The sequence below is a fragment of the Martes martes genome (assembly GCF_963455335.1).
Source record: "Martes martes genome assembly, chromosome: 17".
NCBI lineage: Eukaryota > Metazoa > Chordata > Mammalia > Carnivora > Mustelidae > Martes > Martes martes.
In genome coordinates, this window is record NC_137905.1 from 57,509,404 (window position 1) to 57,535,697 (window position 26,294).

The following is a 26,294-nucleotide window of genomic DNA, read 5'->3' on the forward strand; positions in this document are numbered from 1 at the left end:
GGCCCAAGGGCGTTAGGCAATGTTTTCTCAAGTCTTTGCTTACGCGTGCCCTCTCCCACCACCAAGAGCATCACCCCTTCCCCCTTTAAAAGCAATCTGAGATTTCACATGAAACTGAATCACGTTAACCAACCTCCCAGCAAGGAAACACCACTTGAGACCATGCTTTTCCGACCTACGATCACAACCAGAGTCCAAAAGATCCTCCCAGAAGTCAGGCTCCCACCCCCCAGATGGCCATCCATGACCTTGGTTTTGAACCCCTCATCCTCCACATGAGGACCCAAGGCCCCAGGGGAGCAGGGAGCGTGAGCTGCTCATGGACAGGGAACTACTAGGTGCCAGATTCCAGGCTCACACTGGAAATCTCGCCTCCTCCCTCAACTCCCTGATGCCAGTAAACTCCTCCTCCCCCAGAGGTAAAAGGAACATGGAATCCGTCCAACCATGGCCATTCAAGCACGATGAAAAACCCCTCGGCAGGGCCCTTTCTTCCCCAGGACAGCCCACTGCAGCCTCACAAACCCAGGGACGTGGGCACCCAGGACTCCGGCTGTAACTCCGGCTGTAGGTCCCAGGAGACTGGAATCAGCATGGGGGGGCCCTATCCCGATGAACAACCCCCTGGCAGGCCTCGCCTCACAGGACAGCTAGAACCTAGAGGGTTCTCTAGGGCAGTGTCCGTCAGGCACCGAGCACAGTGCCTGGCACACAGAAGTACCCCAAACCGTCAATATCTGTGTCTTCACCCCCCCCAGCCCCACTCAGACCCCTGTAAGGAGACAACTACCCACCAAAGTCCCTCTCCCGGAGAAGGGAGGGAAATCGGAGGGGGAGGTGAACCATGAGAGACTATGGACTCTGAGAAACAAACTGAGGGTTTTGGAGGGGCGGGGGGTGGGAAGTTGGGTGAGCCTGGTGGTGGGTATTATGGAGGGCACGGATTGCAGGGAGCACTGGGTGTGGGGCGTAAAGAATGAACTCTGTAGTCAAATGCTCTACCCCTGAGCTATACCCCCTGAACAATGAATTCTGGTACACTGAAAAGAAATTTTAAAAATTAAGAAACTAAAAAAACAAAAGCAAAAACAAAGAACAACAAAAACAAACAAAGTCCCTCTTCCTCCTCCACAGTATAGCTCTGTCACTGCAGCGGAGGGGCCTGGCCAGGGACGCTTCCAGCCCTCAGAGCAGTGAGATGGGACACTGTGACTGCCCCCCCCCACACACACACTTTACGAGGCGTGAGCAGGGGAAAACCACGTTTTCCAAGCAGCTGGATGCGGGAAGGGGTTTCCAGTGCGGGGGAGGAAGCCACCGTCGGGAGCACGAGCACCTCAGCCTGTAGAGAAAAGCCACCTGCCAGAGCCCCCGAGTGGGAACGGCCTTGTTAATCCACTGGGACCGTGGCGCTCCTCCTGTAAGCCGCAGAGCAGGCAGGCCCAGTTCCTCCCAAGACCGATGAGCTCCCATCTGGAAAGCCCACGGCCCACCGCAGGCGACGAGCTCGGGCCACTCTGCAGGAGGACAGCCCAGTCTGCACCCGGCCTGGGAGGGAACCAACTCCGCAGCTGCCCAGCCCCCCTGTGACGGCGGCGTGGGGGGCCTCCGTTCCCGCTCTCGCCCTTCTCCCTCCCAACTCAAGAACCACGCAGAGCAGGGACAATCAGATAGTGCCATTTATTGCCCCCGAACCCCTCCTGCCGCCGTGTCCAGGCCAGAGAAGAGACCGGACCCCAGCTCCGCGGGGACGCGGGGACCAGGGGCTAGTCCCGATCCGGCACTCCTCCCGGCCCAAACCCGGGGAGGGGAGGAAGGACGAGGGCCAAGAAAAACAACAGGACCCGCAGGGAAGAGACAAAATAATGGCAGGGTGCAGTCAGGAGGCGGGTGTGGTTAAAAGAAAACTCTAAAGGGAAAAGGACCCTCTTTCCCTTGCCCCCACGTGGCCCTTCTGACCCGGAAGGCTCCTCGCAAGCACGGGGGGCCGGCAGGGCAAGGGAAAGGGAGCCCGGGCACCGGCCGTCCAGTGGCGGGCTCCGGCGTCCCTCGGTCTCCAGTTCTCACGCACGGTCCCTCCCGGGCTCGCCGAGAACCAGAAGGGCAGGCCAGGCCGGGGCAGGGGGCAGGGCGGGGGCGGGAGGGCCCTAGCGCCCCAGGCCGCCCGTGGCTCGAGGGGGCGGGGAAGGGGAGAGGAGGCCCCGCCGCCCGTGGCGCCCCTCTGTCCGCCTCTCTCTGGTCTCCGGGTCCTGCGCCAGCGTCCCCGCCAAGCCCGAGGGGCCCTGCCCCCCCGGGCCTCCGCCCCTACCGGCCCTCCCCGCCGCGGCACTCGCTGCAGCGCCCGCCAGCAGCCTCGTCGTCATCGTCGTCGTCGCCGTCCTCCCCGCCCGCCCGGTAGTAGCTCTGTCCGCAGCGGCTGCAGACCGACGGCGCGCCCACGGCGTGCACCTTCTTGTGTCTGCGCAGCGCCGCGCCCTGCACGAAGCCCTCGCCGCACTCCACGCAGATGTGCGCGGGCTCCTCGCCCCCCGCCGCCCCGAGCCCGTCCCCGTGCTGGGCGCGCTGGTGGGCCAGGAGCCCCGCCCCGTGCCCGAAGCCCTTCCCGCACTCCACGCACACGTACGGCTTGGGGGCCGGGGCGCGCCGCGAGCGGGGCCCCGGCGCCTTGGCCCCCGCGCCCGCCATGGCTGCGGCCGCCGCGGCCCCCTCGCCCGGCGCGCCCACCACGATGATGCCCTCGCCGTCGCCCACCGGGATGGCGATCTCGCCGTCCGCCGCCGCCGCCTCCTCAGGCGCCTTGGCCCGGCGCACGCTGGCCGCCAGCACCTTGGCCGCCACGCCGGGGCCCGACAGCTCGGGGTGCAGCCGCAGGTGGCGCGCCAGGCTCTTGGGCTGGCTGAAGCCGCGGCCGCAGCGCGGGCACACGAAGGGCTTGAGGCCGCTGTGCGAGCGCCGGTGCTTGGCCAGGCTCTTGCTCTGCGTGAAGCTGCGGCCGCAGTCGGGGCAGGCGTAGGGCTTCTCGCCCGTGTGGATGCGCTGGTGCTGCATGAGGTTGGAGCTCCAGCTGAAGCGCTTGCCGCACTCGGAGCAGGCGTACGGCTTCTCGCCCGTGTGGATGCGCCGGTGCTGCACCAGGTGCGAGCTCTGCGAGAAGGTCTTGCCGCAGTCGGCGCAGGCGTTGGGCCGCTCGCCCGTGTGCGTGCGCTGGTGCCGCGTCAGCTTGGACCAGTGGCTGAAGCTCTTGCCGCACTCGTTACAGATGTAGGGCGCCGGCGGCCGCGGCCGGGGCGGGGGTCCGGCCGGGGGCGCGGATTGGGGCGGGGACAGCTTGGTCGGGGGCCAGCTGGGGACGTCATCGTCATCCATGATGAGGATGTCCACTACAAGGCAAGAGGGTGGGAGGGGAGTCAGAGAAGCCCCGGCTCGACACAGGGCCCGTCCGGGAGCGAGGGTCGAGAGCGAGGGTCGGGAGCGAGGGCCGGCAGCGAGGGCCGGGGGCTTCCGCCGGCTGTGCCACGGGCCGCAGAGCCATGCGCAAAGCCTCGGGCAGCTCGCTCACCTGCGCGCCTCCTCGGGGTGCCCTGTGGCACGGGAGGGCAGCTAGGCCGGGTCACCTGGAAGCCCCACTGCACAGACCTGGCTCTCGGCAGATGCCCCGTCTCTCCACCTCCTTGCCTCCACCTCCACCCTATTTTCCTCAGAGCATGGCTCGCTCCCTGGCATTTCACTGCTCCTTCACGTCTTTCATTATCCACCCTCAAGACTTCCTTCCCAGCTGCCTCCCCCACACCGGGAACAAGGCCTGGGACACAGCAGGGACTCCAGAAATGGCTGGGATTCGACAAGGATGGAAGCCTAGGCGATGATACCTGAAGCCCCAAGTGCCAGGCAGGGGCAGGGAGGGTCCAGGGAGAGCGCCCCGGCAGGGGGAGGGCGCCCACACCCTGGCCCAGGAGCAAAGGCAAGCCCGGGAGTGAGGGCTTCACACCTGGGCTCCAGGAAGACTAATCTGGTGCAGGCGGAGAAGAGGAAGGAGGAACAGGGCTGGTTCATGGGATCACAGGCTAGCACGGGATCCCGCCTGCCCTGGCACCTGGGCGTGTGGCCCCCACATACTGGAGCCCCTGTCTGACCCATGTAGACGACAGAGGAGCCTGGGGCCCTGGTCTGGCCGGCTGTGCAGTGAGGACTCAAGGCCTGTCCGACGTCTGCACCACACGTGGCTCTGAGCAATGTCCCAGGGAAAGTGAAAGTGAGATCTCACAGCTCAGAGACTGACCCGCGCGCACCTGCAGCGAGGGCTCTCGCTCCCCGATCCGGCGAGTGGGGCCCGGGCCTCCGCTGGGACTCCTCCACGGTGCCAACCAGCCCAGCATGGCCCTCCACGAACGCGCCCGCGGCTTCCCTTCCAAGCATGCATCAGAAACACTGCTTCCCGGCTCCCTCCCTCCCAGACCCTGGGCTTCACGCGGCAGCCAGTCACACACCAGGCACAGGCCGGGCCCACAGCACTCACACCTGGACCTGGGGTAACACACACCCATGCAAAGAGGCGCCACGATGCACCGAAGTGGGCGCTACCTCACCGGCCTCAAAGCGTCTATGTCCCGCAAGGGCGGCGCCACGGAGCTCCGGTCCTTACAGCACGGAACAGGCGTGGAAAGCCTCGCTCCAATCCCCCCACTTCTGCCCACTGCACGGGGTTCAGGGGATGCCTCAGACCCCTCCCTGCTGCCGGAGAGCACCTGGGCCCGAAGGCGAGACCCCACCCTTGCTCCAGGGCCGTATGGTGGCCCCGCTGCCTCCTTCCCTGGCGCTCGGCACTGATGGCCCGGAGCTGCTCGGCCACAGGGGCAGCTGAAGGCTTCCCACACGCGCTCCCCGTCCCCAGGGTCAGCTGCACGTGGCGTGGCAGGGTCCACGCTCGCTTCACCACGGGGGCCATTTTCGAGATAATGAACTGGTTCTCTATCGTTCTCCAGTCTCCCCTTTCTGAGCATCGGGACAAACGCCTGCATTTACACGGATCAGCGGGGGGGGGGGGGGTCGTCTCCAAGAAGCGCGGCGTCCTCCGGGCAGGACCCTGGTGGGCCCTGGCAGCTTCCCTGCTCCCCAGCCCCGTGGGACACTCCTGGCGCATCCCCATGTCCTGTCTGCACCGGCAATCACTGTTTTTCCAGGAGGCCCTGGTTTCATCTGATGCAAAAGTACTTCCAGACTCAAAGCTGGGAACGGTCACCGCTTTTTTTTTTCTTACAGAAAAATTCCGCTGAGTTCACACTGACGCTTCTTCCCAGATAAATCCGGACCTACGGGTTTTTCTTGAGTCTTTTCTCCGTGATGTCTACATCCCCCTTCAGAAGGGAGAAGAGTATGTGAATAGCCTGTAATTATTCATTTGCTGACCCCAAGGTAGCGCTGAGATAACCACCCTAATACCTCCCATGACAATTTCTTGAAAACACAAAACACAGGGGCACCTGGGTGGCTCAGTGGGTTAAAGCCTCTGCCTTCAGCTCAGGTCATGATCTCAGGGTCCTGGGATCGAGCCCCGCATTGGGCTCTCTGCTCAGCGGGGAGCCTGCTTCCTCCTCTCTCTCTGCCTACCTCTCTGCCTACTTGTGATCTCTGTCAAATAAATAAATAAAATCTTTAAAACACACACACACACACACACACAAATCACAGCTTTGTGTGTGCTACTCCTGACCTAGCGAACCTCCCGCAGCTCTCCTAAGACCCAACCCCGCTCGCTGCCTGCCTCTCTCCAGCCAGCGGCGGCCCGAGGCTCGCCTGCTCACAGATCCCTCAAAGGGCCCAGGCCGCTGCGGACTGAGCTCCTCTGCGCCCTTCCGACCTGTAGGTCGGCTTTAATGAGACCCCTGGCTCGCCTTTCCTTTTCCTGGGAATCAGAAATGTGGCCCCGCTGTCTTCTGGCATAAAGCCCTGCCCCTAGATGCTCCCAAAATTTCCTTCTTTCCTCACCATCCAGTGACCCGGACAGAACATGGCTTGTTCGTTTCGGTGACGCTCTTGGATTTGTGATTTGCTCTTTCGAGACCTGACTTTCAAAACTCAGGAATGTCCTCTTGGCTTGTAGTGTTTACTGTTTATTCTTCCTTTGCTTTGGATTTCTGCAAGGACCTCCCCATCCACGCGCTGGGATTCTTTTTTTTAACTCCATTTTAACCGTTCTTCATTTCTTTTTGATTTTTAAACAACCCTCCTTTTTACCTCCAACTTTTCTCAGGGAGTGTGTTGTTTGTATTCCCTCCTGAGTTTTCTCCTTCAGTTTTCTGAAGGACTCAGACTCCTTCTGAAATGACTCTGCTCCTGTTTTCCTCTGAGCCCCGCACCCTCGCTTCTGAGCTGTTCGAGTATGTGCTTCTCCCACAGGCTGTCACCTCTCTGACCCAGCAGTGTGTCTCCAACTGACCCCCTATCTGGGGAGATGTTACCTGCTCCTTTTCTCCTTTATTCTGACAGCTCTGGGGTTGGGGAGCACTCGTGTTAAGCTCAGTTTGTTCTTGTTGCTTGTTTCTGTGCAGAAGGGTTACCTGACTCCCAGGCGGTGAGGTTCCCCTACTCTGGGGGGACAAGGTTCCCCAACTCCCAAGGGGCGAGGTTCTCCGAGCTCCCTCCTCTGACGTTCTCACATCGTAGCTGAGAGTATGGGGCACTGCTGCAGGTTCCTGGCTCTGCAGCCCCCATTTTTATCTGTACCTCTTCCTTCCTTCCCCCCTGTAGTCAAAGACAAGGTCCCACTCAGTCTTGAGTTCCCTCCCGAAAGGTTTTGCTGAGTGGGAGCTGCTGTGGGCAGAACATTCTCCCTGACTGGCAGCAGAGCCCATGGGTGAGCCCCAGGCCACGCCAGCCCCAGACCTTCCTGTGGCCCTGCTCCCGGTCTGGACAGAACACGTCCGATCTCAGAATCTGGCCTCAGTGGGACCACCTCCCAAGCTTTCCAGGGAGTCCCGGAGGGTATCTGGGGCTCCTCCTTGCTTCCTTCCCTCCAGCTCAGTGCCAACACCAGGCAGGCCTGTGGCCATTGGTCTGTCCCCATCCAACTGTATTTTGGGGTCACAGAGGCACCCACACACCTAAGGTGTGCTGTCATCAGCGTGGCCCAAGGGATCTGGGTTCCGCCACATGGTTTTTCTGGGGAGGCTTGGGGGGTTTAAGGGCTGCCATCATCGCGGGCTGGACAGAGCATTCCCGGTGAGCCCTCCAGAACAACCCTAAGGCACACTGCGACTGTGAGAGCCAGAGCTCGGCAGAGGGAGGTCAGAACCCTGTCCCCCGCTACGGGACTGCCAGGACACCAGCACACTTCTTCCGTGTTGGGAGAGCTCCCGCCTCAGAATCACGATGTCATTTCTATTTACGCGGTCATTTTGGACTGCTTCCCATTCCGGATACCTGCAGCCAAAGCCCAGGACCAGCCTGCACGGCTCTCCCACCCCAGTGCCGCACGACCCCAGGCCTCTGACCACCCGCACCTGGACGGCCAGGCTGGGCCGTCAGAAGGGGCCCCAGGGATAGTGCAGCAGACGCCCCACCAGCTGCCCCCCGGCTGTCCAGTCCCCCCGACCCCCTACTCTGGGTAGGTGGCCCGGCCTCTCCACTCCAGCACTCTAGCCGGCAACCCAACCTCGCGGGGCAGCCCAGCGGCTGGAGAGGAGCGCGGGACGGACAGGCAGTGCAGCAGCCGGCGTGAACAACGGCGCCCGCTCGGTCCGCACACCACTCCCCAAAACATCCAGATCCAGGGATGAAAATGAGAAAATTCTTGGGGTTCCATAAATGCCCTGGGCAGGTCCAGGTCACGGAAAGGAGACCCCTGGGCTCTTTTCAGGCTCGTGTGCACGGAGCAGCGGGAGAGGCACCACCCAGGTGACCGGCTGTCTGCCCCCCCGCAGCTGCGGGCTTCCGATGGGGGTCGCAGCCCGGCCGCAGGGGTCAACTCAGGGAGGAGCAGGCCAGCGGCGACCCACACGGAACACGGTGGGAGGAGAAGCAAACACAGCGCCGGGGTGGCCGACGGGGAGGACCGATCCCAGACTCTGGCTGCAGCCACACGTGAACACACACAGGGCTGGGCCGAGGGCACTTGCAGAACGACTCAGGCCTTGACGACAGTCAGACGACAGGCCGTGGGTCCCCCTCTGCCACGTGTCTCAAGGTGCCTCCTTGTCACGGGGGGAGTCACCCGAGGCACCCGAGGCAGGAAGACACCAGGTGGAGAGGCTCCAACTTGCAGGGACAGAGCGAGCTGGAACAGCCTTCGGACAACAGGCCGGCTGGAGCCCGCCAAGCCCACCTCCCCCCCCCACCCCCGCCCCGCACCAGAGGCCTCACCACCCACCTGAGGTCTCCAAGGGGCCCTGGGACCAAGCCTTCCCTGGGGAAGGGGCCTCAGGCCCACAACCACCCTCAGCTCCTGAGGGGCCGGCCGCCTGCAGACAGAGACACGCGGGCTCAGGGCTCGGGGCTCCTGAGTTCCCGAGAAATGCCGTTCTCCCTGGGGTGATGACGCTCGAGCTCAGTCCCTCTTCCTCACCGGAAAATCCCAAGCACAGGGCTGAGCTGGGATACGGCAAGCTCACTGACCGTGATGCCACCTCCTCTGCCACACGTCCCCGATGCGGCCAGCCAGACCCACGCGGGGCTGCCAGGAAGAGAGGCCGGGGAGCCCCTCAGCATGTTCGGCAGGGGCCCTGGGGGAAGGCAAGAGCCGGAGCTGAGGGACCGGTGCAGGAGTGTAGGGCTGCCCGGCACAGCACACACGAGGCCGCCCAGAGCCTTCACCCAGCCTGGAACGAGCCTGCGGGCAGCCTGCTGTCCCGGACTGCTCCACACCGTTCCGGTCAGAGCCGTGACCAGGACGGCTCTCGTCTCATCCCGCTGCTGCACCCCCTGCCTCAGTCTGCCCCCGGGCCTTGGCCCCACAGTCCCCCGCAACCCTATCCAGTCGGGGGCCCGCACCTCCCACAGTGGGCAGCCCCCTCTTTGGCGAAGCCTCCCTGCCCCCAACAAGATGAGCCCCCTGGCGAGGCGGTCTCCATGGCAGTCCCCTCAGTAACCACCACCAGCCTGTGGGCCCCACAGGGGCAGGGACCTCGGCCTCAGGCATACTCTCCCCAGCCCCTCCCCTGCAAAAGCGAGGACACAGGGCAGAGCTTGCCTCCGCCCTGCGGCCTCCAGGCAAGGTGAGCAGCGCAGGGTGTGGGGGTCACTCCCGGCAAGCCAGGACTCTGCGCCATCTCAAGAAGCTCAGGCTGGGGGAGCTCCTGGCTGGCTCAGTGGGTTAAGCCACTGCCTTCGGCTCAGGTCATGATCTCAGAGTCCTGGGATCGAGCCCCGCATCAGGCTCTCTACTCAGCGGGGAACCTACTTTCCCCCTCTCTCTGCCTCTCTGCCTACTTGTGATCTCTGTCTGTCAAATAAATTTTAAAAATCTTAAAAAAAAAAAAAAAAGCAGCTCAGGCTGGGGCCTGTGGACAAGGGTGGACGTGGGGACTGGCTGGAGGCCACCGCAGGTTGGCAATCCAGGTGCCAGGTGGTGGTGGCAGTGGCAGCTGGGGCTGGACGGGCTCCGTGGCCACATCCAGAATGTATACCGTAAGTGGATCTTCAACGGGCCAGAAGTCAGATCGGAAGGGCCTAGGGAGTCCCCAGGGTCGGCCAGGCCATGAGGCTGCGACTCAGGGCTCTAACAGCACCTTCCACCTGCCCTCTTCAGACCTGGGCACGGAGGAGCCCTCCACCCCACCCACCCCCACCTTCTCCCAGCTTCGGCCCACCCTGCAGGTCAGACCCACCACGGGCGTCAGGCCGGGGTCTCAGGGCAGGAGTCTGGCCCAGTTACCCCACAAGAGGCCCCAGACCCAGGTAGGCAGGACCCCCCGGGGCAGGCCCACAACCATGGGACATACAGCCACTTAGAAGCATCCAGGCTCAAGGCCCATGAGCTGAGCACAGGGGTCCCAGTGGCTGGCCCCGCAGCAGGGCACGCTGGAGTGGGGCGGCCGGCAGGCTCCCGTGGGGGACACAGGCTCCGGACAGCAGGCTGCACGAGGGGGAGGCGAGAACCCACCAGACGTCCTGCAGGTTTCGTAAGGAGCACAAGTTAACAGAGGACTCGTAGGATTAAACCTGACTTACTCCACGGCAGAAGTTTGGAGAAAACTGGGGTTGTGACTCAGACTGGGTGTTTCGCTGGGTGAAGTAAGCACTTTGTAGCTGTGGTTTCGTGTTTGCTCTTAAAGAGCCCGCACCTGCTCGAGGACCTATGGGTGCAAAGACAGGACATCTGGGATGTTCTTTAAAATCTCCGGGGGGCAGGGGGTGAGAAAAGGGCACAAATGGAGAAACAAGACTGGCCAGGACGTTGGTAACCCCGAAGCTGAGTGCAAGCAGAGTCACGTGCCTGAGCTCCGACGTCCCGTAACACGCGTCTTTTAAAGTATTTCTGAAAGAGCTAGAAAGCCAAGGACGTGTGTCAGGGGAGGCAGGAGAAGCAGGCCCAGACAGGCACAGCGAGGAAGGACGGGCATGGTCCTCCCCACGGAGGGCTGCTGGGTCAGAGCACGGACACCCCGCCTCTCAGTTTCCTCCTTGGTAACCAAGGCCAGCAGGACCTGCCTACAGGAAGCTTCTCTTTACGCTCCTGAGTGATCTTACAATAATGCGTGGGGGGAGGCCCAGAGGCTTTAAAAACCCGACCCCCGACCACCGTCCAGGCCCCATGGCCCATCTCGCAGACGCCTGTGGGATGCTGGCACCGGGGCCGAGACCCAGCGCCCGTTCTGAATGTAAAGTCCTACTAGCACGTGGCCACGTCCACTCACTTCTGTACTGGCTGCCCTCCCGCCGCAAGGGGCACGGGCTCTGCAAGGCCAAAAATCTCTCCCCTCTGGCCTCTGTGTAAAAAACACACCTGCTGACGCCACGCCGGCATAACGGCCAGCACGAAAACACACCGACAGCAGCATGAAAGCCAAGCCCATGCTTTATTTCTCGGATGCCCTATGGGAAAACCCCTGGAAACTGGAAGGCAAAGTCTCAGCAAGCAAACCCTAGGCCCTGAGTACTCAAAGGTGAGTTTTATTCAACCCAAATAATGCTTTATTCAACACAACAGGATACCGATACTGAGAAAATGGAGGATTTCCCCTGAAACCCAGATGCTCAGCTTTCCCCCCAAAACCGGCACACATCACACCCTCCTCTGTGGTCCTGTCACCCCAGCCCCACGATGCCCACCCTCCGTCTATAGGCTTCTCGCTTGAGAGACCTGCAGATGACCGAGAAACAGGGCAGAGGGGCCAGGACACCAGGGAGCAAGGAGGCTGGGCCGCGAGGGTGGAGAGGACGGGCAGAAGGAGAGAAGCGGCCCCCAAGGGTGCCCGTGACCCTCTGGAGGAAGGAATCATCACTCCTGAGCCACGGGAGCAGTGGGGGGAAGGAAGCCGGGGTCCAGGAGGGGCACTGAGAACTGCCCAAGGCCACCTCACCTGGGTTCTCGTGACTGGCCATCTGCTGGTCCTCGGAATCCAGCGGCCCCGGAGACCAGGCCTCTTCCCGCAGCTCCATGTCTGGGTCCCTGGAAGAAGGGAAGGAGAGGGAAGGGCAGAGATCAGAGGACGCCAGAGTAGGAAGGCAGGCGCCACGTCGGCTCCGATCCACGCTCGAGCTCCGAGCACCCAGCTCGGCCCGGGCAGGCAGACAGCACACGCAGCTGGTACCTGAGGGACAATGGAAAAATGGCCCTCATCTCCCCCCTGCGCAGGGGACCAGCCCAAGGCCACGCACCATCTGGGGGAGGAGGAAGCCCGGCGCTGCAGCCACCGGGCCAGGCATGTGTCCTCGCTCCACCACCCGCAAGCTGGAGCCTGGGGAGACCAGCTCCCTGCCTCAGCCTCCCTGCCCGCCACTGCCCAGCACCCGGACCGCCACCAACACGCAGACACGTCTCATGGGCCCGAGGTTTAAACAAGACGACGCGCAGATGCAGCTCTAGCCCCGTCCCTGCCCGTCGCCCCCGGAACAGCGAGGCTGACACGGGCACCTGAGCGCTCTAGGGGGTTCATGCGCTCAGGTGTCCCAGCAAGACTCTGTATGGGGGTCCTGGGGGAAGGCACAAGCCTCTGGGCATCTGCACTCAGAGGGGCAGCCAGACAATGCTGGCCTCGGGGGACGGAGCGGCGGCCTCCATCTGTGAGGATTTGCCGGATCTGGAGGTTTCGGGAGGTTTCGGGAAACAGGACGCCATGTCACTGGGTGTCCTGCGCCTTCTCTCACTCAGTGTAACGTTCGCAGGACTTGTCCGAACGTCCTTTCTTTTCATGGCTGGACGAGACTCCCCCGTACGGATGGACCAACGGCTGTCCACCGGCCGATGCGGACGTCTGTCCACCGGCCGACGCAGATGGGCGTCTGGGCTGTTCCAGCTCGGGACTGAGGAGCAAAGCCGCGGGAGACGTCTGAGCGCATGTACCGTGCGGACGTGTCTTCATCTCTCCACTGCCCACCCCACGCAGCGGGCCCTGCCAGGGAGAAATCGCTCCCCTCCTTCTTTACTGGCCTCGAGGGTCAGGTTCTCACCGCTCACCACCGCCGGGGGCAATGCCATGTGGCAGGGCCTGACTCCTGGGGCAGACAACCTAGGCCTCCCCGCCGCTGGGCGAGGAGCTGGGCTGGGTCTGCCTGTGTTTGGAGCTGGCGGGCAGCACCCGGAGACCGGGGCAGGCCCCGGCCCCAGGTGGTCTCGTCAGTCCTGCACTGCGGCAGGGCCTGGCAGCCGGGGTACCCGTCCCTTGCTGTGGCACCACTCCCCAGCTGGAAGCCTGCAGGCGGGCGGGACTTCCGCTCAGAGGTCGCGCGGCATCCCACACACCATGGACGGGGACCTGGTCCCTGAAGCCGAGTGCACGCAGCTCAGGGCAAACTCCGCCCCCCACACGGGACCTCTCCGCAGGGGAGCAGCTGTGCACGAGCACCTGCCGACAGCAACCATCTGCCCCCAGCACAATATGCCAGACCCGCTTCTCTTGAATCCCCCACTGACAGGGGGCTCGCCACCATCCAGGCACCGAAAGGAACGCATTCCACTGCCAGGGGGCACAAGCCTGTCCCCTCAGCAACCTCCACTGATCTCTGAGAGGAGCTCTGAGAAGTCACCTGTCCAGCGCATAGACACTCGCAGACATCTCCCAGGTCCAGGCCCGCTTCTACGCGGGTTAGACGCCACTACCGCATTCGGTCCCACCGGAGCCCTCTGAGCGGGCCACGCTGCCGCGCAGCACGCCCAGGAGGAAGCTGAGCCACAAGCGGCCGAGATCTGGAGGCAGACGGCCCGCGGAGAGCCGTGAACCCGGGCTGTCCGGGCCAGGTCCTCGCCAGACGAGCGCTCACTCACACAGCGGCGTCCCACGTGCCTCCCACGAGCCAAACCGGGACGCCGGGGTCCCGTTTTCTGGCCGCTGGCCCCAGCTCTGTGCCACCCTGCACTGCCGTGCTGTCGACGACCCCCTTCCCCACGTCACAGCAGAGGACGTGAGGTCACAGTGAGGTCATCGCGGAGCAGGGACAGGACGCCAATGGTGCTGCTACAGACTCCTTGGTCCTAACTGCTCCGCCGTCCTGAAACCCAGCCAACCGTCAACAAGGATCGAGAAGAGCACGGGACACAGCAAAGACAAAGCCAAGCCCGTCTGGGGGGCCAGGAGACACGCCGGGGGACCCTGAGCAGGGGCTGGCAAGTGGCTGCCTCGGAGGCATTGCTGAAATGTGGACAGAAGGTGGGGGCCTGGCAGGAGGCCAGCAAGGGGCCCCCGGTCGGAGCCCGCAGGCAAGGGCCAGGCCCCTTTGCCGGCGGCCCTGCCACTGACAACAGGGAGCCACCACGGGGTAGGGCCAGGTCGGCGAGGAGACACACACAGGGGGTGCCCTGCTCCGGTTCTGGCTCCACGCAGCACCACAGCGCCCACCGCGACACGGGACAGCTGCCCGGAGGACCACAGGCGCCCCCTCCCCGCAGGGCCCTCATCGGACGAGATCTTCCGGTCAGCCTCACGGGAGACAAGGCGGGAGCATCAGCAGTTCTGCGGGCGATGGCGTCTTTCCGCCCCCCTGTCCCCATCACTCCCACCCTGGAGGCGCAGGGTTTCCCCAAGGGCCAGGCGTCACTCCGACACTGGACAACGTCCTGGTGAACCGGCCACAGCCCCAGCCACATGAGAGGGCCCTGCCGGTGAGGAACAAGCCTCTGAACGTGAAAGGCGATTTCACCCCGTGAAGTTCTACGAAGATATGCACCGAGGGGAGGGGAAGGGCAGGGAGGGGAGGGATGGGCCAGGCCGCTGCACCAGGAGGGGTCCGAGGAGGAGGATCTCCCAGGAGGAGGAGCCGCAGGAGGGGCCCTGCAGGAGGAGCAGGGAGGAGGGATGCGGGGACGGCGAGTGCAAAGGCCCTGAAGGAGGCTAGAGATGCAGGGTGGGAGGGCTCTCTTGCAGGGCTTCGAGGCCACACAGAGCACTGAGGAGTGGGGTGAAATGTGGGGACCCCTCTGAAGTGGGCGTCATTACGACCCGTGCTTCACAGACGAGGACACGGGCTCACAGACGCGGGGGGCCCGGGCGCTGGAGGTCGCCGGCAGCAGCAGCAAGCAGCATGCGGACAGCGGCAGCAGCGACAGCGGGCAGCCGGGATGCGCCGGCACAGCGCCGGGCTCGGAGCCACGGGACAGTCACCACACAGCTGCGGAGCTGCACACAGGCGCTGGGGGCCCCTGACCAGGCAACCCCCCGCTCCAGAAGCTGATCTGAGGGGAAACCCAGACCTCAGAAAATGCTTCTTGCAGACAAAAAATAGTTCGTCACAGCCAGATTTAGAGCAGGGAAAAACCAGAGAGAACCCGTCAGCGCCACGTGGGAGAAAGCCCGAGAAAAATCCCGCAGATGCCAGTCTCGGGAGCAGCGGCTGCGAGCTCCTCTGCTGACAGCAGGACGAGTGCTTGTCCCTCTCTGCTTCTCATCTTCTCTCAACTTTTTAATTCTTTAGAACGAGTGATTACTTCTGTAATAAGGGAAAAGACAAGATAGCTCTTTTCTGGAAGGCCGTAGGGCTGTGCATCGCAGTGGGAAAACCGCTGGGTGTGGAGGGGGCAACGCGGGGATGCCGCTGCCCGGCCATCGGGTCACACAGGGTGACCGTGACCGCGAGGCCGTGCAAACCCCCACACACAGCCGCTGGGTGTACAGGTCGGGGGCAGCGGTCTGACGGCTCCTCCCGCAATAAACAGACCCACTTTGGGAGCCGGCGACGCCACTCCCAGGTGCACACCGGAGCCGTAAACCCCGTGTCCGGCCGCCCACGTTCCCGGCAGGGCTATTCCCACGCAAACATGCTGGGGGTGGGGGGAGCCAGTCACCAAGGGCCACGGAGAGAGGATTCCATCTCTTGGAAACTTCCGGAGCCGTCCAGGACGGGGGGCGGGAGTGGGGCGGGACTCTGCTAATGGGTCTGCGGCTTCGGTCGGTCGTCGGTCGGAGTAATGAGAACACCCAAGAGCCAGATGGTGGTGACAGTTGCACAACACCGTGAATGCTTCAGAAACCACTAACTTGTACACGCGAAAAGGGAGGATTTGCACGACATGCAAATTAGATCTCAATTAAAAAGTAAACAGACTGTAGGGTTCCTGGGTGGCTCAGGCAGTTAAGCCTCTGCCTTCAGCTCAGGTCATGACCCCAGGGTCCTGGGATCGAGTCCCGCATCGGGCTCCCTGCTTGGCGGGGAGCCTGCTTCTCCCTCTGCTTCTCTCTCAGGAATAAAAAAATAAAAATCTTTAGGGAAAAAAGTATACAGACTTTAAAAAATTGTATGGGGCTCTCTGATTACAAGGCCACAGTGAAAATGAGGTAAGAAAGGAGCACCTCTCTACTTGTTAGACGAAACACACCCCATTCGCGGACCACCTGACAGAGCCAGCTACATCTTCGAGGAAAACAAGGGGTGCCTGGGCAGCTCAGTCATTAAGTGTCTGACTTTGGCTCAAGTCACTATCCCAGGGTCCTAAGATCGAGCCCCACAGTGGGCTGCTTCTCCCTCTGCCCGGCCCCACCTCAGGTCCCCCCTACCAATAAATAAAACCTTAAAAAAAAAAAAAAGAAAGAAAGAAAAACAAGGTTAAAATGAAAGGCACAGTGAGCACTCAGGGCTGTGGGCCAGCAGGGCTGAGGCGGTGGGCCGGGCGGCCTGCCCCTCTGCCCCCCTGCCCTGCCGCGTGTATGCAGACTCATTTGCCAAGTGGGTGCCCCGTGCTTCCTCTGAACGAGGAGCGCGTAAGTCACTGAAAGCAGGGACTTCCCGGACCCGAGCCTCCGCCTCAGGCCCGCTTCCTGCAGCGACAAGGCCTCGGCCTTCGCTCCGTCCCCTCCCTGTCTCCCTGCTGCCCGCCGCCCCCCCCCCCAACGCTGCAGGACTGCGGCGCAGGGACTGGTCTCCACCGGGGACATTCACCCAGAACAAGCCGCCCTTCTTCCTGAAACTAGGAGATGGAAGCCACCCAGCACAGGGCCCTCCCTGTCCTTCCCTCCAGACCCCAGAGAAAGGAGCCCAGACACACAGACCTTCTCTCTGCCGATGGGCCAGGGGCCGCGGTCTCTTCCCCACAGCCACCGCCCCTCGGCCCAACCCCGTGCAGAAGCACGTCTGTGGGTCCCACGTCTGTGGAAATACAATCCGTGGGCTTTTGTCCTGCTAATCTGTTTCAGTCAGTCCCGGCCAGAAACCCTAAGAGGCAGAGGAAAGTCTCCCCTCCCCTCTCCGGGGGACGCGCTGGAGCCCAGCGGGCTGTGAGCTGCCCGTGAGCTGCCCCTGCCAGGACGGGCTCTCCCTGCGAGTTTACACAGTCCTGCTTTAGACGGCGTCTAAGCAGCTACACTACGTCCTCCGTTTTGCCCCTTGGCATATAAGGCCCCAAATGTTTACCTGCCGGCCCATTACAGAAAACATTTGCTGACCCTGACACAAGTGAATAAAGGCTGCCAAGACGTTGGGGGACACGTCCCAGGCCAGACAGGAAAGGCCTGGAGGTGCTGTGCCTCCAGCGGGAGGGAGAGAGGGGCAGAAGGCAGGCCAGGTGGCTGGGGGGGCCACAGGAGGGACGCCCGCCTGAGGCGGCCGGAGCTCGGGGGTCCCCCTCCTGAAATCCCAGTAAGGTTACCTTGCATCTGTGTTTTGTGCACAAAGTGTGATGGGACAAGGGAGCACGCCTCAGGGGCTTCCCCACTGCTCCCCACAAGACCCAGCAAGTACCCCCCGGGGCCAGGAGAGGGTCAGGACAGCGCCGGAGCTAGGGACTAACCAGGGGTCCCACTGAAGAGCTGGGAAAGGTGTTCACTACACCTTACCCAGGTCCCTTCCTCTCCCACTCACTCATTCATCACTCAAAAAGCTGCTGAGGCCTGTGGGCTGACCCTGTGGGCCTGTGGGTCCCATACCAGAATCTCAGAGTCGTGGGGGAAGGGCTCCAGCCCCCTCCCCTCCACAGCACAGCACACAGAGAGGAAGCACCGGGGCGTGACCGTGTCCCGAGACCGGGAGGCCCCAGCCTGCTCCGGCGAAGGCTGAGTATGCAATCGGACACCTTCGGAGCCCCTGCCTCGCCCGTCTTCCCTCCCAGCTCCCCAGTTTCTGCCCCCCTCTCTGTGACTTTGCCCAGCTCCGACCTCCACTCCCCAAGATGGAAGGCCTCGCCCAGCCCAGCCCAGCCAGGACTTTGAGCATCCAATTAGCACAGGGGCTGACAGAGGCCGGCGGCTATTGAGCTTGAGACAAATTATTGTTATTATTGTTGTTATTAGATCCCGCCCACCTCCTCTGGATGCCTGCCCACCAATTAGCCCCTCTCTTTCTTCCGCTGCCAATCTCCCCGCCTCCCCTCCCCCGTGCCAGCAACCAGATGCTCCCACAAGGCCTGCAGAGCACCTATGCCCCAGGCCCTGCCCTTCCCTGCCCTTCTCCGGGACACACACACGCCCATCCCCCACCCCCACCCCGCTCTCCCCTCCCCTCCTCCCTCAGAGAGCGCTGCGACTTCCACCTCCTCCTCCTACCTCCCACCCATCTCCAACCTCCCCCTGCCCAGCCTCTTGGTCACCAAATCCAGTGGCTCCTTAACCCCTGTGCTGGCAGGGGGCAGAGTCCAGCACTCGCTCCCTTCCCCGTCCACCCTCCCCCGCCTCCCCATGCCCACCCCCTTCCAACACCCCTTAAAGTCTGCCCCCCACATCCCAGACCACTCATCCTCTTAAGTCGCCCAATTCAAACAGCCCAAGTAAAGACGGGCACAGGCTCTAAGCAGACACTTCTCGGAAGAGAACACGAAGAGCTGACAGGCGCTAACAAGAGGCTCGACTTCCTCCGCCGCCAGGGAGACGGACCTCAACCACAGGAGGGCCCAGGAAAACCAAAACACCCAGTGCTGGCGAGGATGTGGAAAAACCGGAACCCCCGGCGTTGCTGGCAGGGATGTGAAATGGGGGGCCGGAGGGTGGAGCACAGAAGGACCACAGGGTCCAGCAGCTCCACTCACGGCCGCAAACCCAAGACAAACAGAAACACGCTCCTGCAGAAATCTGCACACACGCGTTCAGAGGGGCGTAAACCACGATCGCCAACACCTGGAGACGACACAACCGCCCAACAGCAGGTGAACCCCGACCGCTGGAGAGAACGCTGTTCCGTCACACAGGGGTGACGCACTGACACGCCGCACGGCACAAGCCCTGAACACATCTCACCGCGTGAGGGGCCGGACACAGAGACCGTGCCACGCATGAAAAACAGCAAACCCACGGAGACAGGATAGAGGTGAGTGACTCCCGAGGGCAGGGGAAGGGGAGCGAGTACAGTCTCCCTCTGGGATGACAGTGTTCTGTGGGGATGGGGGCACCTACTCCCAAGGGGGGTCCTGTGCTAGGAGACTCATGCCTCCATGAGCTGCTGGGGTTCGCACCCCTGCCCCACCTGAACCCCCTGCTGCACCTGCCCAAATCCAAACCCAGCCCCCCAGCCCCAATGCCCACCTCCCACCTGCAGCCAGTCCTCCACCTGCCCGGAGTCCTCTCCCCTCTCAAGGGCCCACCCCCGCCCCACCCCGCCCCGCCCCGCATCCCAGGGCTGAGCTTCCTTCCTCCCCGGCCGCACCACCACCTGGAAGCATCCGCCCAGCCCGCACGACTCACTGAGGGGAAGCAGCCTGGCTGGCCCTGGCGTCCTTGACTGGCTGGGGGCCACTCAGACCTCACACCCCCCTTCAGCCCGAGTGGTGACGCTCCACAGCCCCACCGGCGGTGCAGGCAGACCCCTCCACTCTCCTCTCCGGCTCCCATCCGCTTCCCTTTTCTGTGGGTGGCTTCACCCTTCGCCCCAGGCCCAAATACCCATCCGTTCCCTCCTCTACCTCCCACCCAGGCCACCTCCCACAGCTGCAGCTGATGCCGCCAGGCTCCCACCTGTTCTTTCAACACTGAGAGCAAGTCGGCATCACCGTCAGAACCGTAAGCCCTTTTCTGGGGGGCAGGCGGGGGCCTCTGTCCACTCTCCCCATTTCCTCCACAATGACAGTCTGCTCAGGCTCCTTCCACCTTCCCGGAGCCGGCGGGGAGGCCGCACTTCCCCAGAACGCAGTCTGCGCCTCGGGCGGCTTTCCCAGCACACTGAAAGAGCTGACCAAAGCAGTCCCTTCTGACCCTGCTCCCCTGACCCCCCAACCCCACTTTCTTCCTCTTTTCACTGACCGGTTGCCTCACGGTAAGCCTACCTCATGGCCTGCTTTCTGCCATCGGCCTCCCACCCAGCCACACAGGCCTCACCCTTGCCGTCGGCCGCCGGCCCCGCATCCTCAGGGGCACCTGCCGGCCCTGCCTCCTACGCTGTGTGGCCCTCCCGGGGGTGCAGGCAGGTGGCAAACTCCAGACGCCCCGGCCCCCATTCCCCACTATCTCCAAGATAAACCAGTATCTAGAATTCCTAGAGCCTCCCTGTGCGGTTACGGCGGCAGGTGCGGCAGGAGCCTGGAGGCCACCTGCCACCGTCCGGGCAGAGCCAGCACCCGGGTCTTCACACACGTCTGTCGACGCTCCTCATTCCTTAGTCGGGGCAAGTAACTGAAAACTGCTTAAACAAACAAAAATATCCTCTAGGAGGGAAAAAAAGGATGGAACCACGCCTACAGGCCACGTTCCGTCTGTCACCCCTCAATCAGGCCGGACCCCCATTCTCGGGGGGGTGTTTACGTCCTTCCACCTTGCCCGTTCTCCCCGGTGAAAGTAGCACCTCCCCCAGAAAGCCTTCCCAGACTTCTCCCTTTCCTCAGCTCAAGTGTCCTCTCTTTCCAAAGCACAGACTACACGTCAGACCCTCATACCCACTGCAATGGGTTCATAATCCCGAGCCCACAACCACCGTCAGAGAGGAGAGGACAAGCTCTCCGGGCAGGCTGCCAGAGTCCAACTCAGCCCCACCACCCCGCAGCCATGTGACCTTGGACAAGGTGCTCTGGCCTCCGTGCCTCCTGACCCTCCCAGCTCAGCGTCCAGATCAGAGGTAACGTGTGTGAAGCGCTCAGCCGGAAGCCAGGCGCCCAGGATGTGCCTGGCAACCCCTGACAGAAACTGTTAAAGCTGGGGTTCACACAAGTTCACAGAGCCAGCCACCAAGTAGAGGCGCCAGACTCCAGCCAGGTCGGCCAGCCGCCAAGGTCATCGTTCCTTTCCTCCTCACCCTCAGGATCCTGGCACTGGCTCTCTTAACCGCCATCGTTACAGTCGCGGCCTGTGGCCCCAGGTGGCCGGCGGGAGCAGCTCAGGGCTCCTGGCCACCCATCCAGGCTCCTGTGGCTGGCTGCTCGGTGGTCGTGAGGCCACAGCTCTCTGTGTTACTACAACAAAGCCACTGATGCCACTAGTGTGAGTCATCCCTGAAACGAGAGCCTGGGGCTTGGGGTACCCTGAGCCAGCCAATGACCCTTCATGACAACGCACCCCCTGCCACCCAATGACGGACACTGAAGAGGCCTTGAGGATGGCCTCCGTCTCCCCCAGACCCCAGCCGTGGCCGAAAGAAAGAAGTCATCAAAGCCCGTGGCATTACGGTGAAGGGCCGAGCTCTGGAATCGTGTGCAGACCAGTGCTCCCAGTGCAACCACGGGGCCCGGGGCTCCATCGCACGCCCCTGAATTGGGGGCAACCAACCCCATCCCAAGACCTCAGAGAGCTTGGGACAGCAAGGACCAGACACAGAACCAGGCGCCTGCCAAGTGCTCAGGAAGCAAGTGCCGTCAAATTTAGTGTGTCACCGAGAGGCCAAAGCCGCAGCTGGCTCCCGGAGGCCCCAGCACACGTGAGGCTTTGGACAGCATGGAGGACAAGCAAGCAAGGTCTGGAGACCGATATGTGTCTGAGCACAGGTGCCCGGGGAACTGTGTCCCCAGCGCTGACTACTGCTGCTGTCACTGCAGCCACGGGCCAGAGTGGTGAGTCCAGAGCTCACCATCACCTTCCCCCAAGTCCCAGGGTCCTCTTGGCCAATCCCTCCCTGTCTTTCAAGACACAAGATACACCACCTCCCGCGGGGACAAGCTTCCCTCTGGGCACCTACAGTTCCTGGAAGGGATGTTCTGGGAAATCCCCCAGCCCTCTCCCTGGTCCTTCTGTATGTGTCTCCCCGACAGGCCTCCACGCTGCTGAAGGACAGGAACCGCCACCCAGTGTCACCCAGCTCTGGGTCTGGCACAGGGGATCCTCAAGAAACGCGCACCGAGGGACCCTTCTCCACCCCATGGTAGAGCGCTGTGCCAGGACCACTGTGCCCGTGGGCCCAGCACAGGACCAGCCTTATCCAAAAAATGCTGGACCGTGCTCTCCACCACAAGGAATGAGGAAAGAGGGAAGTGACAGGTCCATGGTCACCATGCCGGAAGAGACAGGAGGCAAGGCCTGGCCTAGGAATGCTTGGCTCCAGAGCTTTTCCCACAGACCTTCTGCGCAGCTCTCTGGAGAACACGCATTAACACCTTCCCTACCAAGTCAAAGCTAGTACTACCATTCCTCTTCATCCAGGCAGAAACTGAGATCTGAGAGTCATTTACGCTGTACGGTCACAAAGTACCAGGTATGGAGCTGGGATCTGAACTCAGGTCTGTCTGACCCCAGCACTTCGAAGGCCACGGTTGCTCATGGGTCAGGCATGCTGATAAGCCCTTGGGGTTCTCCCGTTCCTCAGCTCAGCGGGTGTGCGGGTGGGGGTTAGATCTGGAAAACTTCCAGGGGAAAAAGCTAAGACAAGAGATAACAACGTGGGAATCTGATCCCAATGCTCTTGGGGCTGAAGCAGGACCACAGGGAACTGCAGCAAAAGCAGGCAGGTGGCCACCAGCTGCATTTAGCCCAAGAGGCTTACAGTCTTAGGGGATAAGCGGGGATCAACAGCAACCATACTTCCCCAGAGCAGAGGCCGGCTGACTCCCAACTGTGTCCTCAGCACTGCCCAATACAGCCCGGCACCAGGCAGCCACACACCAAGTGACCCCTTCCTGAACACCTCTGGACGGGGCTGTGCGGGGAGGCCTTCCCACAATTGCTCTGGGGGAGGGGGTACTCCGTGTCCAGGTCCCCGTCTCTGCCTGCCAGCTCCAGGACCTTGTTCTTGACCCTGTCCCGGTGCCCAGCATGGAGCCAGGCACTGGGAGAGCCTGTGGGTCACTTTTCCATCGTGGGACGCCACCATCCTGTGCCTGCCCAACCCCCGTCTCCACGAACTGGACTGTCCCCCCTTGCGGTCGGGCCTGGGAGTGTGGGGGGGGGGCGGGGGGGAGGGTCAAGCAGCACAGCTGGGCGCCCGGGAGCCCTCCGGGTAGCCTTGGGGCCCGGCCCCCGTCCGCCCCGGCCCAGCGGGCCACGCGGTGCCTGACCTTGGCCCAGTCATTTCCCCTCCAGCGCACGCGCTTCCTGCCCGCCGCCCGCGCCGGGGCGAATGAATGAGCCTCCCGCGGGGACCCAGGCCGTAATCACCGGCGGATCAAAGGCCGCACGCAGCCCGCCCGCGGCGGCAGCGGAACCCGGGCTTCTCGGGAAGCGGGAAGGAGCGGCGAGGGAGGGGGAACAGGCCGGGGACCCACACGCGCCCCCCGGACCGCCGTTTCCGGTCAGGCCTGCCCGGCCCGCGCCTCCCCTTCCCCCACCGGGGCCTCAACTTCCCCCGGGAATCACCACCACTTCCGGCCACGACCTGCCGGGGAGGCTGCGGCGGCCCCACCCCCGAGCCCCCGGCCCGAGCCCCGGCGCTGCGCAGGCGCGCTCCCTCCCCGGCGCGGCCCCGGCGCGGCCCCGGCGCGCACGCGCGCTCCCCGCGGCTCCGCCTGGCGCGCCCTCGCCCGCCCGCGTCACCGGCCGCGCGCCCACTCACGCCCCCCCAGCACGCGCACGCGCACTCGCCCGCCCAGTCGCGCTCGCCCGCCCGCCTCCCCGCCCGCCCCCCGCCCGCAGCGGGGCTCCCCGAGGCGCGCGCCCACCCCGGCCCCGGGTTCACGCCCCCCCGCCTCCGCGCCCTCCCCTCACCTCCTCGGTCCCGGGGCCGCCGCGCCGCACTCCTCCTCGCTCCTCCCTCGCGGATGGTGGCAGCGGCGGCAGCGGCGACTCAGACCCTGGGGTCAGGGGGACGGGCGCCCAGGCCGGAAGTGACCTTCCCGGCCGCTTCCGCCCGCGCTGCTCCCCCTCCTTTCCCACCCCCCCGCCGGCCTCCACCCCGTCCTCGCCGCTCTAGGAAGGCGAGCCCGGAGACCCCCTAGCCGCCGCCCCCCCAGCTCTATGGTGCGGAGCAGGCGCCCCTGGGAGCCACTTCCGGACGCGTCTAGGACACGGGTCCTCCGTCCCCGCTCTATGGCGCCGCGCGCCGAGGGGCTTCGGGCCCCGCCCCCTTCCAGGACAGGAGGCGCGAGCCCGGCCCGTTAGGCGGAGACTTCCGGGTGTCTCGGGAGGTGCCCCCCCACCCAGCCCGGCGCTCGCCGCTCGCGCCTGCGCGGTCGGCGCCCCGCGCGAGCCTGGGACGGAAAGGTGTGGGGGAGAGTGGCGTCGAGGGCCGCTCGTGCCACCCCGGGTCCTCCGGTCGTCTCTATCATCGTAACCCCTTCCGTGCCGGGGGGTTCGTGGCGGGTGCGGCGTCCGCTCGCAGGGACGGCTCCGGGGCACAGCCCTGACGAGCCCTGCCGGGTCCCGGGCTGAACTTCTAGGACGGGGATCCTGCTGGCCCCGAGGCAAGCCCCCCAAGGGCCCTCGCTTCCTGCACCTGCCGCCGGCCACTCCGAGCGGCCGGCCGCGTCCTTCCCCGGTCCCCTTTCCTCTGGGTCGGAGACGGGAGCTGGGCTCTGGTTTCGTCTGGGAAGGTCCCCGGGGGTCGGGGGTCGGAGCCACCCCTGGGGCTGCCAGAGCAAGCCTTGCCCGTCTCTTGGCCTCGGTGCCCTCCTTTTTCACATGGGGCGCCTGCGAGGGCTTGGCATGCTCTAGGTCCCATTAACAACCTGTTCCCACTTCGCAGATAACAAGGGACACCGCGCTCAGGCACCTGCCGAAAGCCACACGCCCGGAATGCAAAGCCTGGGCTCCACGCGTGCTTACCGCTACCGCCTCCCGTAGTAGACCTGGCCCCAGCGCGGGGGCTCGCCTGCTTCCCTAATGGGAGGCCACCACTTAGGAGCCCCCGCTGACTGTTGGCTCTCGTTTCGGGGTCCCCACACAAAGCCACTACTTTAATATTATTGTTTACACCACAGTGTCCTCATAGGCTAAGACCCTCTGGCTTTCACGTAAGGGGCAGATGACTTACCGTGGTTACTGTAACCCTTTCATGATCATCCTCATCGAAACGGTCACCACTAACAAATAAATGTAAATAACGAATTTAAAAGAAACGGTCACCAAGCTTGGGAGTCAGGAGGATGGGAACGTACAAATCCCTTGTTGGGTGACACCTCTCAGACTCAATTTAGTCAAGTACTCTGTGCAAGTGTGCTCAGTCCAGGACCTGCCTCATAGCCGAGTCTCGGTGAAAATGCTAGTCATCAACAAGACCTACTAGTATTGTTACTTCTGCTCTGTCCACTGTCTGGGTCACATCTCAGTCTGCATCAATCGTAAGGTGTGCATTGTTGATCTAATAACATCCTTTCAGAAAAAAAATACTGTATTAAATGTAGACATAAAAGGTCAGATATGCCTGTGTCTCACCTTCAGAAGTACCACAAAAGTAAATTTTTAAAAACTAATTATTATTATTGTGGGCATGAACTTTACATCGTGACAGCTGAGACACATCTGTGTCCTCTGACTCAGATCATTCAGTGTGTGTCTGCAGTGGCCTGATGAGGGCCAAGTGGGGGCACAGCTTCCTCCCTCTCCCATTTCCACCCTCCCAGCTGGCCGGCCTGGTGAGACCTGGAGCAGCTATCTTGGATCACCAGACAGAAGCTGTGTGTTGAGGACGGTGGAGGGGCAAGCTAGGAGGTTCCAGGCAGACACTTGTTGGCATAGTGAAAAACAGGTTCTGTGGGGGCGCCTGGGTGGCTCCGTGGGTTAAAGCCTCTGCCTTCGGCTCAGGTCATGATGCCAGGGTCCTGGGATCGAGTCCCGCATCGGGCTCTCTGCTCGGCAGGGAGCCTGCTTCCTCCTCTCTCTCTCTGCCTGCCTCTCTGCCTACTTGTGATCTGTCTGTCAAATAAATAAATAAAATCTTAAAAAAAAAACAAACAAACAGGTTCTGTGCCTCCGTGAGCAAAACGACCTTCTGTCTGATTGAAACCATCGATACTTCTGAGTCTCTCTTAAGACTGCCCGACCAATAACGAGATACGTCCGAAGCATAGGACGGGGATGCGGTAGAGACGGGTGAGTGGTCAGAGAAACCTGCCCTTCCCTTCCAGAGTATAGAGCCACCCCTGAGTGCGTCTTCCCTTCTGGGACTGCAGGTACCCGTCTTGGCATCTGAGTGCGGCCTCCTGATCATACTTGTCACTAAGATGGGGGCAGAGGGACACAGACCATTTCCAAGCCTCGGCTCTGAAAAACAAGCTTGCTTGCCCCACACCTTCTTCCCTGGATACAGAAAACACCCAGGTCCTAGGGCAGGGTAGAGCCCCAAGAAGATGGGGTCCCTCCACAACCGTCTCTCCCCGTGCCCAATGCCCACCCGACATTGTTACATCATCAGGAAATAAGCATCTGATTTGTACA

At 62.8% G+C, this 26,294-nt stretch overlaps 1 protein-coding gene across 2 annotated transcripts; it reads right to left on the reverse strand.

The window, feature by feature from the left end:
* Window positions 1-1,661: 1,661 nt before the first annotated feature.
* ZNF787 (zinc finger protein 787) lies at window positions 1,662-23,766 on the reverse strand. 2 transcript variants are annotated; one of them, XM_080828424.1, is made up of 3 exons: window positions 23,628-23,766; window positions 11,517-11,605; window positions 1,662-3,380 (listed from the first exon to the last, which is right to left on the reverse strand). In XM_080828424.1, exons 2-3 carry the CDS (start codon window positions 11,593-11,595, stop codon window positions 2,305-2,307), a joined length of 1,155 nt encoding a protein of 384 aa, XP_080684550.1. In that variant the 5' UTR covers window positions 11,596-11,605; window positions 23,628-23,766; the 3' UTR covers window positions 1,662-2,304. The 2 variants fall into 2 exon arrangements, with proteins under 2 accessions (XP_080684550.1, XP_080684551.1); XM_080828425.1 differs by lacking the exons at window positions 11,517-11,605; window positions 23,628-23,766 and adding an exon at window positions 10,165-10,250.
* Window positions 23,767-26,294: the final 2,528 nt, after the last annotated feature.